Source organism: Saitoella complicata (assembly GCF_001661265.1).
Source record: "Saitoella complicata NRRL Y-17804 unplaced genomic scaffold SAICOscaffold_13, whole genome shotgun sequence".
Lineage (NCBI taxonomy): Eukaryota > Fungi > Ascomycota > Saitoellomycetes > Saitoellales > Saitoellaceae > Saitoella > Saitoella complicata.
The window spans coordinates 411,046-424,751 of NW_017567004.1; the positions used below are offsets into that span (position 1 = coordinate 411,046).

General features: G+C 51.9%; 5 protein-coding genes across 5 annotated transcripts; 3 read left to right on the top strand and 2 right to left on the bottom strand.

Annotated features, from left to right (window-relative positions):
* Positions 1-305: 305 nt before the first annotated feature.
* SAICODRAFT_25744 (uncharacterized protein) lies at positions 306-1,706 on the top strand (the record flags this gene model as incomplete). The annotated part of the gene is made up of 1 exon (XM_019166874.1): positions 306-1,706. One exon carries the CDS (start codon positions 306-308, stop codon positions 1,704-1,706), a length of 1,401 nt encoding a protein of 466 aa, XP_019023945.1.
* A 263-nt stretch (positions 1,707-1,969) lies between these two features.
* Positions 1,970-3,354, bottom strand: SAICODRAFT_25745 (uncharacterized protein; the record flags this gene model as incomplete). Its single annotated transcript, XM_019166875.1, has 3 exons — positions 1,970-2,010; positions 2,086-2,926; positions 2,968-3,354. 3 exons carry the CDS (start codon positions 3,352-3,354, stop codon positions 1,970-1,972), a joined length of 1,269 nt encoding a protein of 422 aa, XP_019023946.1.
* A 2,252-nt stretch (positions 3,355-5,606) lies between these two features.
* SAICODRAFT_47396 (Aldo/keto reductase) lies at positions 5,607-6,700 on the top strand (the record flags this gene model as incomplete). Its single annotated transcript, XM_019168892.1, has 3 exons — positions 5,607-6,140; positions 6,210-6,305; positions 6,368-6,700. Coding segments are annotated over 3 exons (963 nt in total), but the record flags the coding sequence as incomplete, so codon positions are not given.
* Positions 6,701-7,442: 742 nt separating this feature from the next.
* SAICODRAFT_128435 (uncharacterized protein) lies at positions 7,443-8,650 on the bottom strand. The gene is made up of 4 exons (XM_019165403.1): positions 7,917-8,650; positions 7,793-7,849; positions 7,679-7,735; positions 7,443-7,627 (listed from the first exon to the last, which is right to left on the bottom strand). Exons 1-3 carry the CDS (start codon positions 8,238-8,240, stop codon positions 7,706-7,708), a joined length of 411 nt encoding a protein of 136 aa, XP_019023948.1. The 5' UTR covers positions 8,241-8,650; the 3' UTR covers positions 7,443-7,627; positions 7,679-7,705.
* A 2,428-nt stretch (positions 8,651-11,078) lies between these two features.
* SAICODRAFT_57667 (DUF1769-domain-containing protein) lies at positions 11,079-12,004 on the top strand (the record flags this gene model as incomplete). Its single annotated transcript, XM_019169554.1, has 3 exons — positions 11,079-11,363; positions 11,417-11,496; positions 11,554-12,004. 3 exons carry the CDS (start codon positions 11,079-11,081, stop codon positions 12,002-12,004), a joined length of 816 nt encoding a protein of 271 aa, XP_019023949.1.
* Positions 12,005-13,706: the final 1,702 nt, after the last annotated feature.

A 13,706-nucleotide genomic window follows, 5' to 3' on the forward strand; every position in this document is an offset into this window, starting at 1 on the left:
TCCTTCCGTTGATTCGATCAACTCCCGTCTACCAACTCCTCGGTTCATCTTCAAGCCTGGGTCTCTCGTCGTACTCGGTACTCCGTCGATTGGTCTCTTAATCCACTTCATGCACCGTCCTCTTCTCGATTCAATTTGATCGGCTCTCAGTTTACGCATCCGCGAGCCCCATCGGTTCAGTTCTTTGCACAACTACGCACTTCCTTGACAATATTGGACGAGTCAGGCACCCCATACTTGATCTACGTTTCCTTTCAGCATATCCTCCACCAGGTCGCTGCAGAAGCCTGATACTCGTACAGGAAATGCTCTCGCTACGGATACTCAAAGTCGTACGGCCGATATGTCGCGTAACGGCCCACTACCTCGCCTGCAGACCTGCACTGTCATGGCACCGCTTTACATCCAATGCAAACTCCACCTCTGATTCAGTTCTAGTCTCTGACACCGCAACACTTAAACCCCTCAGCGACACCAGCACCACGGCGCAGAAGGGTGTTGAGAAGGTTCCAGATGGGTTGAGGAAGGGTCCATGGTCTGTTGAAGAGACCCAGAAGTATTTAGGGTATATTGAGAGCAAGGGACAGATGAACGCTTCCTGGAAAGATATTGATTGGAATGAGACTGCAAATGACGTCGGGACCCGCACATGGAAACAATGCCGAGATAAATGGCGCGACACATCCTTCAACCCTACTTTCAACAAAACTCCCTGGACCGCCGAGGAGCAAAAGATTCTCAAAGAGGCTTATGAGATATACGGCCCGCAATGGACATTGATCGAACAATTGCAATTGCTTCCGGGACGCAGTGCCAGACAACTATATGACCGGTCTCATCGATCCGGTCTGCAGGACACACAGTATGAGAACGGATGCTTTACAGGGGAGATGCTGGCAAAAATCCAGACGTTGTTGCATGACCTCAATGGGAAATATTACGATGACAACGGCAAGATCAGATGGACACTGCTGAGCCGGGACCACTTTCCCAGCTGGTCACCGCATAATCTGAAAAATGGATTCCGTCTGGCTAAGATGAAAGCTAACTCTAGTCATGGCTTATGGTCCAAAGAAGAGACGGACAAACTTCGGTGTGCAGCCGAGAATTACCTCAGCAACCCTACAAGGACGTATGGTGAGCAGTGGGCCGCAATCGCCGAAGAGGTTGGGACACGAAGTCTTGCTCAGTGTCAGAAGAAATGGAATTCTATACAATCTAAAGCGGCCACCAGCAAACAATCCTTGCATCATACACGTTGGACACTTGACCAAACCCTCCACCTCCTCTCCCTCGCCCAACAACACTCCTTCAAATGGTCTCTCGTCGCCCGGGACATGGCGTCAGCAATGGAGGAGAAAAGCCGCAGACTCACTGACTCTAGGCTTTGTTGGGATAAGTTCTGGTACTTGGTAAAGCAGAGCAAAAAGAAAATGGAGCCACTTTTGGAACAGCACTTGACGAAGTGTCTGGAGAACCCCGAGATTGTGGAAAAAGTGGAGAGGGAAAAGAGGAAGGCCGGGAACGGGCCAAGGAAGAGAAAGAAACTCGTGTGGCAGGATAGGGTTCTGATTAAAGAAGCCAAGGTGGAGGGGAAAAAGGAGGTTAAGAAAAGCAAGGCTCTCAGTCCCACGCCTGCTGAGCGGGGAAAGAAGGAGCGGCGGAAAAAGGCACAGGGGAAGACGCTGACCTTATGGTGGGAGTAACCTGATTACTTACAGTTACATAACCTATTATTAGTACATCGACAGGCGACGGCATCGCCCGTCCGTTTGGGGCACTGCTAGCCCATTGGTGGAGACGATCGGCGGATGACTCTCGCGGTTGGGCTTACTACACACTGTGCCTGCTCACCTGATTTTGGCGCAAAGGGTCGTGAGAAGGCATATCGCGAAATCTTAGGAACTGGGTAGACGCGTCCGAGAAAACGATCGATAAGGTAAATTAGTCACGAGATTTGACTACTCGGTCACCGCACAGGCGCTGAGCCGGACGTTTGAGAACCGGCACCTGCACAATCATCCGCATCAAACTATTCACTCTTCATTGGAGCTTGCAGCTCACTGTTGTTTCCTCAACACATACCCCCAGGGAGACCGAAGCGAAGTTCATCACTGACAGGTGCATTGCCGGTAGCACGAAGGGGACCGAATACGAGATTCTGCTTATTCAACTGATTATCCTTTGCTCCTAGAATGGACCCTTCGCAAAGTCCATCCAGACTCGGGTTACGAGTACTGATCAGAACATATGAAAAGCTTCGTTCACCGGCAAAGGAGTTACGCAAAAGGCAGAAGCTGCCGATGAAGATGCAGAGCACAGCAACCCCCAGACCGGCTCCTGAAGAGACCCAGAAGATGAACCGTTCGTGGTCGCTATAATAGTAGATGTTGTGAACCACGGTTACCGTAGCGTTTCTGGTAAATGTTCTCACCGCGGGGCTCTTCGAAGAAAGCAAGTTGACGGTGACATTTCGAAAGAGCTCTTCAAAACTGCCAGCCAGGTTGGGAAGAAAAGTCACTTGGTTTTCTGCGCTCCCATTGAGCCCTGTGACGAGACTGGTGGACAGAACAAGCAAGCCAGAATCTGCCACGGGCGGTACTGTACCCTGACCGGAAGTCACAGTTCCGCGAAGATATTGAACGAAAGCATCCTTTATGGCCACGAAGTTCAGTAGAGACCATGACTCCTCATCCATATACGGCTCAACATTAAAGGTTTGTCCGCTAACCATCGTGGTAGTTTCAGGATACCCCAAGGACGCATTCAACGCATCCTGCAGCTTGTCGTCCACCAGAGTAGAACTCAGGGGTTCATGGACCACGGTTTCGATGTTAACCTGAGGGATGTTGTTGACATAGTTCACATTGAGGTCGTAAGTCGCGTTGTGCAGCACGCAAGTGAAGCACTGCCGCTTCTTAGTTTCCTGGTTTGACGTGGTGACATCGAAAGAATATAAATCCCCACCGGAATATTCTGAACCATTATAATAGTATGCGAAAGCACTTTCGAAAGCACTTGATCGAAAGCAATGCCGATTGCTGTTACCAATAAAGTCTTGAACAAGAAGCCGAAACCCTGCGTGATACGCCCGATCCAAGCTTGACTCAATCTGTGTTCATCGACGATTTTACCTTGAAGGTGGAGGTAGAACAAATGTTGCCCAAAGACTAACACAAAAGCCGCAACCACAAAGCTGAACAGCTTCAGAACCGTACCTTTGTACGGTACGGCATGGAGAGATCTCGTGGTGGTAAGAGGCACGCGCGAGTCTTCGACCTCGTTGAGGAAAGGTTCTGCGTCCGACTTGAGGCCATCGCGCAACAGGCTTGGAGACGGAGGAAGAGCCGACATCATGACCATCAAGCGGCGACGAAAATGGCGATAGGTCAAGAAGAATATTGACCCTGCTGATGCTTCTACCGGTGACAGCGGTAACAGGGAGTCAAGGAGGACTTTATGGAACGAGCTCACATAGCGTAGATTGCAACAAGGACATGACGTCTCCTCAACCCCACTCGTACACCATCACGAGCCGTGTGTTCTGCACGGCGATATTCGTAACCTTGGTCTTTCCTAAGCCGTCTTTCAAACCTTGCTTGTGTAAATGTACCGCAACACCAGCTGATGAGCGCTCTCGATCTTCCGAGCGTCAACTCAACCTTAATTGCACACGCCCCGGAGCCGCGTCCCCGCATAGCCAAGCAATGCGCGACAATCATCTGACTGCAGTCAGAATTCGGATGCCGATCTCAATAGGGGTGATGTTCGTTCTGCGGCATGCGACGGAGAAGTCGGAACAGATCTCCTCAAGTCTGGACCTCGCATATTGAGCCATTGCACCGCTCTTTGCACGGCACCATCCCAATTCAGCGCATGACACAGCTTTTGCAGGACTGAATGCTCAGTGTTGATTTTCAGTCCGGTCCGTCAAACGTGGTCATATACCTTTTTGTATTTGCGCTCCGCACGGCCCGTGATCAGCGATTTTGACAAATGGATCCGAAAAAATGTAAGGCAGGAGCTATGTACTGCCGAAGGCTCTATGAGACAGCTTTCATTCAAAACCAACCGATTTCTCAAAGCTACAGACACCAGCTGGGAGGCCGGGACTAGGCCTTGACTTCCTCCGCGTGCCGGGGTTCTTGACGATCCAGCGGCTGGCAATTGCACGATGCACCCGAAGAAGAGGTATCTGGTTCATATCGGCATTCATGCCTCCCGCCGTCCAGCTGCTCTCAGGGTAACTCTTGGTGTAGCACTTCAACGATCGTTTGGTCTGTGCTATCGCATATCTCGGCCCGCTGCATCCGATCCCGAAAGCACTAGCGCACCATAACCCGGTAACCCTAGCCAATTAGCGACCGCGGCTAGACAGGAACCGCGCATGGACCGTCTAAGGTGTAAACAGCCCAGGCCGTAAGATGAGCGACTTGGGGTTGGAGACCTGGGGTAACGTCGAGTAACCCGGTAGTGTCACTGTGCACGTGAGAGCGAGGGTAAGCGTGACGACAAGATAGAGCAGGTGCACAGCTACGAGTAGGTAGGACGGTAGACGTGGCGTAGTTAATTTGGACACCTGGTTTACTCAATCCGACGGTAAAATGCATTGAAACCCGTGAGCCTTTGCGGACCGAGCAACCGTTGGGCGAAACCCGTAACCGCTTAGGGTTAAGCAGTAACCCTAACCGGCCGCGGGTATATACCAGATCATGTGATGTGATGTGATAACGTAAACTGGAGATTGCCCTAAAGCTTAAGGCGCTCCAGCACGGCAGTTGGACATGCCCCAGCCTCTGAAGATCATACCTGATAACTAGCCATCGCACGCGTTTTCGTACCGCGGCCGCTTCCGTGCCCAACATGTGATTCTGTGATTCTCCATATACTTACCTAGATACCTGCTTCGTGAACCTAGGTATAGCTCGTGATTGACGGTCCACATGGCGCGGCCACTTGCCACACTGTTGGCCTCGTCACAGCTTTCGTGCTCTGGCTTTCGTCACAAAAATTAGTATTGATCGCGGCTGTCATTGGGATGTCGGGAAGCCTTGTGATTACTACATTCTCACGACCAGTCGCTTAGGTGTGGTCTTAACTTGAATTGGCTCAACCTCTGGCGATCGAATCAAGAACTCACTGCTACTTGATGTGGGAATCGCACGCCGACGTAGCTGCAGCGCCATCACACTTGTAATGGTGTAGCACAGCTATATCCTGATCGGAAGACGGATGGCCTGAACTTGGTGTTGCGGAGGTACGGCCGGATAACGTTGCTATGACGTCGGATTCTGGTAAGCATAGTGTCATCTTGAACCAACGCATAAACCCAGTCCCACGACACAAACTATATAAGGAGCTTGCCAGTGTTTTCTTCTGTAGGAAGTACCGTTAGTGAGCGGAATAGCACCATGTCCGGCTACCTGCCTCCGCACTCCAGGGAGGGCCCGCAGTCGAGTTTAGTGCTGACTGATTACGACTTGCGCATCGCCAATATTGATGGCGAAGGTGGCTCTGGTGGTGAATACTGGCTTACGCTCCCTCCTGACGTCGTCCCTACCACCAAGACCTTGATCACGATCGGCCCGAAAGAAAAGCCTCTTCTCAAAGTCCAACCTGTCGGTTTTGGCTGCTGGCCATGGGGTGATGTGCTGTCATACGGCTGGGGGCCCAGTGGCGGCTACGACCAGAATCTGAACGATGACAGTGTGCGAGACGCGTGGCGTACCATCTTCGCGCATTCCTCGATCGCCATGCTCGACACGGCGGAACACTACGGATACACCGACGGCTACTCGGAGAAGAGCATCGGACGCAACTGGGCCTTCGACACCGAGGAGGGGAAAGCGGACCGAAGCAAGATCGTCTACGCAACAAAATACCTGCCTACCCCATGGCGACATCCGTGGAAGTACCCGGACATTGTTCTCAACGCGTTCCGTGGCAGCCTGGAGAGAACTGCGCTGGGGGACATCGACATCTACCAGATCCACGGGCCATCCCACTTCGGCGTATGGCCTAGATTGGATACGTTGCTTGACAGTCTGGCAAAGGCGTATGAGCTGGGGCACATCAAGGCAATCGGGACATGCAACTTCGGGTTCGAGAAAGTAAAGTATGTGTACACTAGGTTGAAGCAGGTGAGTTTTCTTGTGGAAGGGAGCGCGCTCTTTGAGTTGTCGTACTAAACACAACGTCGGACAACGCAGCGAAATGTGCCGCTTGTCTCAAATCAAGTTGAATTCTCACTGCTCAGGCAAGACCCTTGGTCCACTGGACTTATCGAAAAGTGCCTCAAGTTAGGGGTGAGTTTCGCTAGTTGAGTTGGAGGCATACCGAAAAGTGACACTGACATGACTTCCAACAGATCATCACCATCGCCTACTCACCGCTTGCTGTCGGCCGCTTGACTGGCAAGTATTCCTCCTCCAAGCCTCCACGGGGTAACCGTAACTTTGGTGATCTTGCCTGGGCCAAGATCCAGCCTGTCGTTGACGAGCTCAGCCGCATCGGCGCAAAAGAGGGCAAGACCCCAAGCGCAGTAGCGCTTAATTGGGTCATCTGCAAAGGTGCCATCCCGATACCTGGGGTAAAGAACGGAGTGCAGGTCAAAGACTGTTTGCAGGCCATGGGATGGAGGCTTAGTAAGGAGGACGAAGGCAGACTTGATGTTCTTGGGCTTACGAACTCGTGGGATTGGAACTTGCTGAAGCATTTCCAGAACTGGTGAGCCCCCTCTCCTCATTTCTGTCTCTTCGCGCGTTACTGACTTCTGCTCAAGGTGGTGGCAACAGGGTTAAGCGGCCTGTGTGGTCTATCCTGAAGACACACGTACGTGTTCGGGGGAGGGAGAAAGGTGAAGGCTGGCGGAGAAAATGCACTTAGTACCTGAGCCGGATTAGCGAAGAGGCTACCTCTGGAATATTAACTTTGGCAATATTAACCTCTTGTTCCAAGTGGGCGTTAACCAAGTGTTCACGAATCCTACGGTCCACCAAGGTCCCCGACGCCTCCCCTACGGTTCCCTACTGTTCCCTACTGTTCCCTACCGTCCCTCCCGTCGATCGTCGTTTTAGGGTTCCTCCCTTTGGTCTCCGATTCTTACGGCTCCCTACGCCTCCTCTACTACTAGTCCAACGCTCCTTCCCGGCGCGCTATCCTAACCTTAACCTGCACCCCAGGTTGACGACGACCTGCGCGCTCCATCCTACGCACTACCGCGATGTCTAATGCTACGTCCATTCGATTCAAACGATCACCAGCCAGTCGATTCGGAATCAATTCCTGACTCGCCTACTCGCTCCCTGGTCACCTGATCGATTCGATGCGCTACCCTACGCGCTTACCCTACGTCTACGTGTACGGCAATGGCAACGTCTATGTCTACAGCCTAAGTCGACCGCGATTGTGCTGCGTCTACGGCTGCGTGTAGACCCTCCCAGGTCCCCTTAGTCTTCAGACACCCAGCTACGTCAGATTCGATGCCAACATTCAGCCAGTCGATTCAGACATTCAGCTACACTCTTCCTGGTCCTCCAATCGATTCAGTCACTCGGCCACTCAATCCCTTACTCCCCTACACCCTTTCTTGCTCGCCCGCGCGCTCTCTCGTAGCCTAGCTGAATGCCTGTACTCTAAACGAATTGATGAGGATTCTGCGAGTCTATGGTTTGCGCACCTCTATCCCACACTGCAGCTCAGGCTCTCATGAAGAGAAGATCATTATCGGGAAACACTAGCATTCTCGGAAACTGCGCCCTCAAAGACGTCGCCACGATGGAGAGTTAGATACCTGCAGGCTAGCAGAACAGGTGTGGTGGTGACCCGCATCGAGCGAAGTGGGAAGCACCTTGCACGAGCGATCGTCATCAGCTTGGGTTCCATCGATTCCTTTCGACTCCGAGGTCGTGGAGTACCCTAAGCCGTCGCCGTGCCTTTGTCTTGTGTGTCGCCGTGTGCATGCAAGGGAGGCACTGATCCCATATCAACTCTCCCCGTCTTCTGTTCTGGTGCGAGAAGTACAATATATGCGTGTCCTTTGTCAAGGTTCCTTTAGGCCGGCGCTCCGTTTCCCCGAAAACACTCCGAAAAGACCCCGAAAAGACAGCCTGTCTTTTCGCAAGATGATCTTCCTTCCAATTGCGGATGCGCGGCATCCCGGACACCATAAAAGTAAGCGCTTGAGGGATTACTGTGGTTACCCGAGTACACCGCAAAGAAGCAGCTCCTCGAACGTACATCCGATATCCAAGACAGTCACTACGGAAACTACGCAGACAGCTAGCTACACCGTGACGAATATCAATGGCGACCTCTGAATCCTTTCTGTTACCGACCTCGTCCGTCGAAGAACTGCCTATCTCTTTACGGTAGTGATATAGAGGGTCCAGGTGGCCAAACAGGGCGCCAAGGTAGTCTCTTCACCTACCACGTTCTCAGCCGCCAAGCGGCAATGAACTTTCGGTGGAGCGAAAAGGCTATCGTTCTTTCCGGGGCAGCGGCGCCGTTCGGCTTAAGACATTCTCGCGAAAGGATCTGGTCCGTTACATGTGGACGAAAGACCGAGGACGTTACACGGCGTTATTGACGGTCGATTGTTGACGGAGTTAGTGACACCTCAAACGGCGGCCCAGAACAATCTTGTTCCTGAACAGCATCGAATCCTCCGTACTTCGAGCGCAGGCGCTGAACCTGACGAAATCATTCATATGTCTTTGGGTTAGTAACTTATGCATGATGTCGAAACGGATCACCCCGCACGCGGGTTACAAAGCGGGCGCCAATCATTCTTCCCCGGATCCATATGCGCTCATCGTACTTTCTATGTTATATATGACCTTCGGCCTAGTTCTACTAACCCACCACAGGTGTTAGAATGATTATAACAGGAAAGCCGCCGAGCTAATCAATCACTGACTGAATAAAGAGGACCTCTTGGGTTATGAGGCTTGACATCACGTCCGATGACCAGTTCCTTCTGACGCTGATCTATGCTGTCTCCAAGCGAAACTCCATAAAGCATGGCCTCTTTAACCCGATAGCGCACACAACTCTGCCAAGATGACAAGTACCCAAGTGTCCGTTTCACTGTATGTTTCCCCAGATGAATGCCGTCAGTCTAGGATATACTTGACGAGACGATATGCTGCCACCATGATACCACATCACAGCGTGTATCCGAGGTGGAATTTCTTGAAATCGCACGACTTGAATGCTCGAAAAGATAGCGAACGTATTTCTTGAAAGGCTCATTTATCCAGCCTCAGCGGAAAGAGTAATTACAGCGGAAGAACCTTTGATTTCGTGGCCTCCACTACACTTGGCAGTGAGGTCCTTTGTGCATATTACTAAGTGTTTCGGTTTGTTTGGGTGTGTTTACGGAAAATCTATCCCGAGGCTTGGTCTTGGCGTCGTACCTAGGTACCGGTACCAGGTATACAGGCCGCTGTCGACCGTCGAATCATGTTGTAAGGCTGCCTAGCCTTCTTTCCCTCCGTATGGTCAAACTCGCTCCTCGGAGGTCGCGATGGACGGAGTATTGGTGCGGTGTTGGAGTTCAGGGACGTTACGGAAGAGCGCGAGATGGAGAAAGAACGTATACAGGCTATGGTCGATGTGGAGCAAGGGTTGATTCGTGCTCCGGAGGCAGAGTGCACAAACAAAAACTCAGTGAGTTTTATTGATTATGTCTGTCATAAGATCAGGGATCCTAACCAGATGGTCAGAACCATGTGCTTGCAGCCTCTGAGAACACGCGAACGGGAGACACCCAACTGACGGCTTAGATGATACCTCGGCGATACATTCACGATGCCCCGGATCGCTACATACCTGCAGCTGCAGCTGGATTGGTGCCATATACTATACAGCCTTGGAATGATGGTATGTCGTCGCGAGGGAGGTACGTTCGGTGGCAGGTACCCGCGCCGAGGCCCGAGGCGGCCACTCGATCTCGGTAAACTCTACCCCGGACCGGCCCTAGGCCTCGGCAAACAACCCTCAGTTGATCTCTCCATTTCTAGTCCGCCGCGATCTACACCGCCTTGCTTTTTTTTCGACAGGCTGGAGATAGGTTAACAAGTTGTGATGGCGCAAGGAGCCGGCGGACTCTGCCAGTGCCACGTCCGCATGCTCGGCTCGGCCTGCATTGCGCTGACATCGAGCCGTGGCCTGTCAACAGCTGACCACTCGCAACATCTGAACTGCCTTATTCCTTCCAAGGTTCTCTTCCGCCACAGCAGCCAGAACGGAATCTCATGAACGTCAAGTGCGACTGCGGTTCGACTTGACGGTCCGTGTTTCTGGCCCGGCCGTGTCGTACCTCTTAAGGTTCCTATTGCTCAAATTCTGCTCAGTAAGCATATGGTGTGCACGCAGCATTGTCGGATACGCTGTCCGTCGCAACTGGCGAACAACTGAATTCTCTGCCGTGGTCTCAAAGCGGACCTACCATAAGCAATTTGTGTTGTATCACACTCTCGTCAGCTACAGTGAGCTAAGTTTTTGGGCAGATTTACCGACCCGACTTATGTCAGCACGTACTTATGTATTTACGGACCGCTGCTTCTTCAACGTGAACGTACAGTCGAGGTATATGATCCAAGCCGCCTGGGTGTTTCCCGTTTGCGTGTTCTGAAACGCTGCAAGCACATGGTTCTGACCATCTGGTTTTGCCCCGCTTTGCAGAACGGTAACCCAGGCATTTGGTGGATGCACTACTCCCCCCAACTATAAAATGGCGGGCTTTTTACCACTTTCTGATTCCACATCTCCTCGATCACCCTACTACAGTTAACTCACCACGAATTTTCCAGCCAAAAAAACCTTCAAAGTTCAAAATGCAGATCCCCGCCATCATCTCTAGCATTGTCGTTGCGCTATCCTTGGTTTCCGCTGTCCCCAACCCTAATCCTGGGGTTAATCCTCCTCGTTCCTCCTCCTCATCCACTGCCTCTAAGAACGTAAGTTCTTGCTCTTGCGTGAAATTGGGTTCCATTACATTTTCTTTCTTACCATTGACGCTCTGATAGTGCGCTCAGATTGATGGGGTGGTACAGAACAACCTTGGCGTCAAAGCAATGGACCAGTCAAACTTGAAGTTGAAGGTTTCTGCTGGTGCTTCCAAGGATTGCACGAAGCTCACCCTCGTCTCCGTTAACGATGACGACGACCCTACGAAGATATTAGGCCCTCATTTTGACGGCGAGCTGGTCGTTAGGATCAGAGACTTTACAGGAGTGGCTCCCAATGGGAAGCAGCCGCAGGGATTATCCGACTACTTCATGGGGACGCAAGATACGTTCTCTTTGCAGTGGAAAGGTCGGTTCAAGGGTGATTGGACCGCTGATGACATCGTGTTTGGGGTACACAATTACAAGAGTCATCTACAAGAAGCATACCGCTAACATTGACGCAGAATGACTTTGACCATCCCATCAAAGATAGTCTGCCAACGAGCACGTCCTTGGGTTTGAAAGCTTTGAGTTGGATTGATCCGTGAGTTTTTATCCATCGCTATCAACTGAACTTTGAAGATGCTAACGTATGCGGCAGAACCTTGGAAACTGACTTGTACGGGAACAAACCTTGGGCGCTTTCTCCGCTATTATCAACGATGAACATTATCAACGCTTCTCCCTGTGACGAAGCCGGTGGTGCATTGCATCGTATTACCGAAGATGCGTCCGCCTTGACTGGAGAACAACAAGATGCTGCTGCACGTCGAACGTGGTTTGCAAACCAGGTGAATAGGAAAAAGACAACGATTCCTGAGGACATGACCATTCAAGGGGACTTTAGCAACCCCTTCGTGGATTTCAAGTCGATCAGCGCTCACTTACCTTATGTCAACTTGAACATCAGTATTTTGCAATATTGGGATGGTCAGCCGCTCCGTTATGTATGTCGAACGCGAAATGATCAGACGATCTTCTTTGTTGTTCTCCTGGAACTGGTCGACGATGAGGGTCAAAATGTTGGACCGGAGGAGGTGAAGGAAGATTGAGGGTTAGATGTATGAGGATTTTGGAATGCCATCTTTGGGTGAGGAGACAGTGACGGCATAGGTAGGGTAAGGTAGGTTCATTTCAAATACGGAATACCTAGTACTAGTACGTCGACGGTTTAAACCGTCCGCGCTTAACCCCTCCCCGTTTGCGAATTACCGACTGCGGCTAGACAGGAACCGCCCATGGACGGCCCAAGGTGTAAACAGCCCAGGCCGTAAGATGAGCGACTTGGGGTAACGTCGCGGGGCCCGCCCTCCTCCCCTCCCGGCGCGCTATCCTAACCTTAAAACCCCACGCCAGCTGGACGACGACGCGACCTGCGCGCTCCAGCCTACGCCCCATCTGCGCTCCATCCTACGCTCTACCGCAATGTCTACTGCTACGTCCATTGGATTCAAACGCTCAGCCAGTCGATCCGAACACTGGGCTACTACTTGATTCGAACGCCTTATCCGGCTACATCCTCCCCGGTCCTCTCGTCGGTTCGGAAGCGCGGCTACACCGTCCTGGCCATCCAGTCGATTCGAAATCAATCACTGGTCGCTTACTCGTTTCCTGGTCACCTGATCCATTCGATGCGCTAAGCTACGGCTACGGCTACGGCTACGTGTAGACCCTCCCTGGTCCCCTAGTGGATCCAGACACCCAGCTACGTAAGATTCCAACGCTCGACCAATCAATTCGATGCGAACATTTAGCCAGTCGACTTGGACATCCAGCCAGTAGATTCAGACACTCGGCTACACCCTCCCTGGTCTCAAATCGATTCGGACCATCCAATCGATTCAGTCACTCGGCCACTCGGCCACTCAATCCCTTACTCCCCTACACCCTTTCTTGCTCGCCCGCACGCTCTCTCGTAGCCTAGACAGCGCGTTGCTGTGTAGTGAATTTGAACACTTGGTTTCCTCAAGTCCGTTACTCGTCTACAGCCTCCCTCATCTCTCCACCTCTGACCTACGTGTTTTCGAAGCATTTCTTCCACCTCCAACCTTCCGGTCGCGGATCTCCTTGTTTCCCTGAGACGATGGCACGGATCGTGTGAACCCGGCCCGGGAAATGCGCTCGCTCTTGCGGAAGGGGCAACGAGACCAACTTTACCGGTGTATGGAGCGCTCTCATCCCAGTCTCGTCTCGTCGGGTTCTCGAATTGCTGGGATCAGGACGAGCCATCAAGTAGACCCTCCCGCCAGGAAACTGTCAAGTAAAGGTGTGGGCATGGTTAAGACTAACCGGTAATGTAACTGTGAACTTGAGCGTGGGTGAGCGTGAGGACAAGATGGAGCAGGTGCACAGCTATGAGTAGGTAGGACGGTAGGATAGAATGCATTGAAACCCGTGAGCACTTGCGGACCGAGTAACCGTTGGGCGAAACCGGTAACCGCTTAGGGTTAAGCGGTGACCCGAAGGCATTGCGGGTACAGTTTATTCATTGGCTAACGTCGTCATAGAGAAATCCTGGAAGGAAAAGAACAGAACTCTGAGTAAAGCGTTGAAGAAGCTGCTCGTATGTTCGGTGTTTTGGTCCCTTGAGCAAAAGGACAAGTTGACTCTCGTTTCCGGCTTGCAGTTCGTGGTTAGGGTTAGGGTTAGGGTTAGGGTTAGGGTTAGGGTTAGGGTTAGGGTTAGGGTTAGGGTTAGGGTTAGGGTTAGGGTTAGGGTTAGGGTTAGGGTTAGGGTTAGGGTTAGGGTTAGGGT

Coding starts and splice junctions, on each gene's coding strand:
- SAICODRAFT_128435 (XM_019165403.1), bottom strand. CDS start 8,240: ATGTACGTTCGAGGAGCTGCTTCTTTGCGGTGTACTCGGGTAACCACA. Junction 7,850..7,916: donor AGGCACGGCGACGGCTTAGG/GTACTCCACGAC, acceptor CGCTCGTGCAAG/GTGCTTCCCACTTCGCTCGA. Junction 7,736..7,792: donor CCTGTTCTGCTAGCCTGCAG/GTATCTAACTCT, acceptor CGAGAATGCTAG/TGTTTCCCGATAATGATCTT.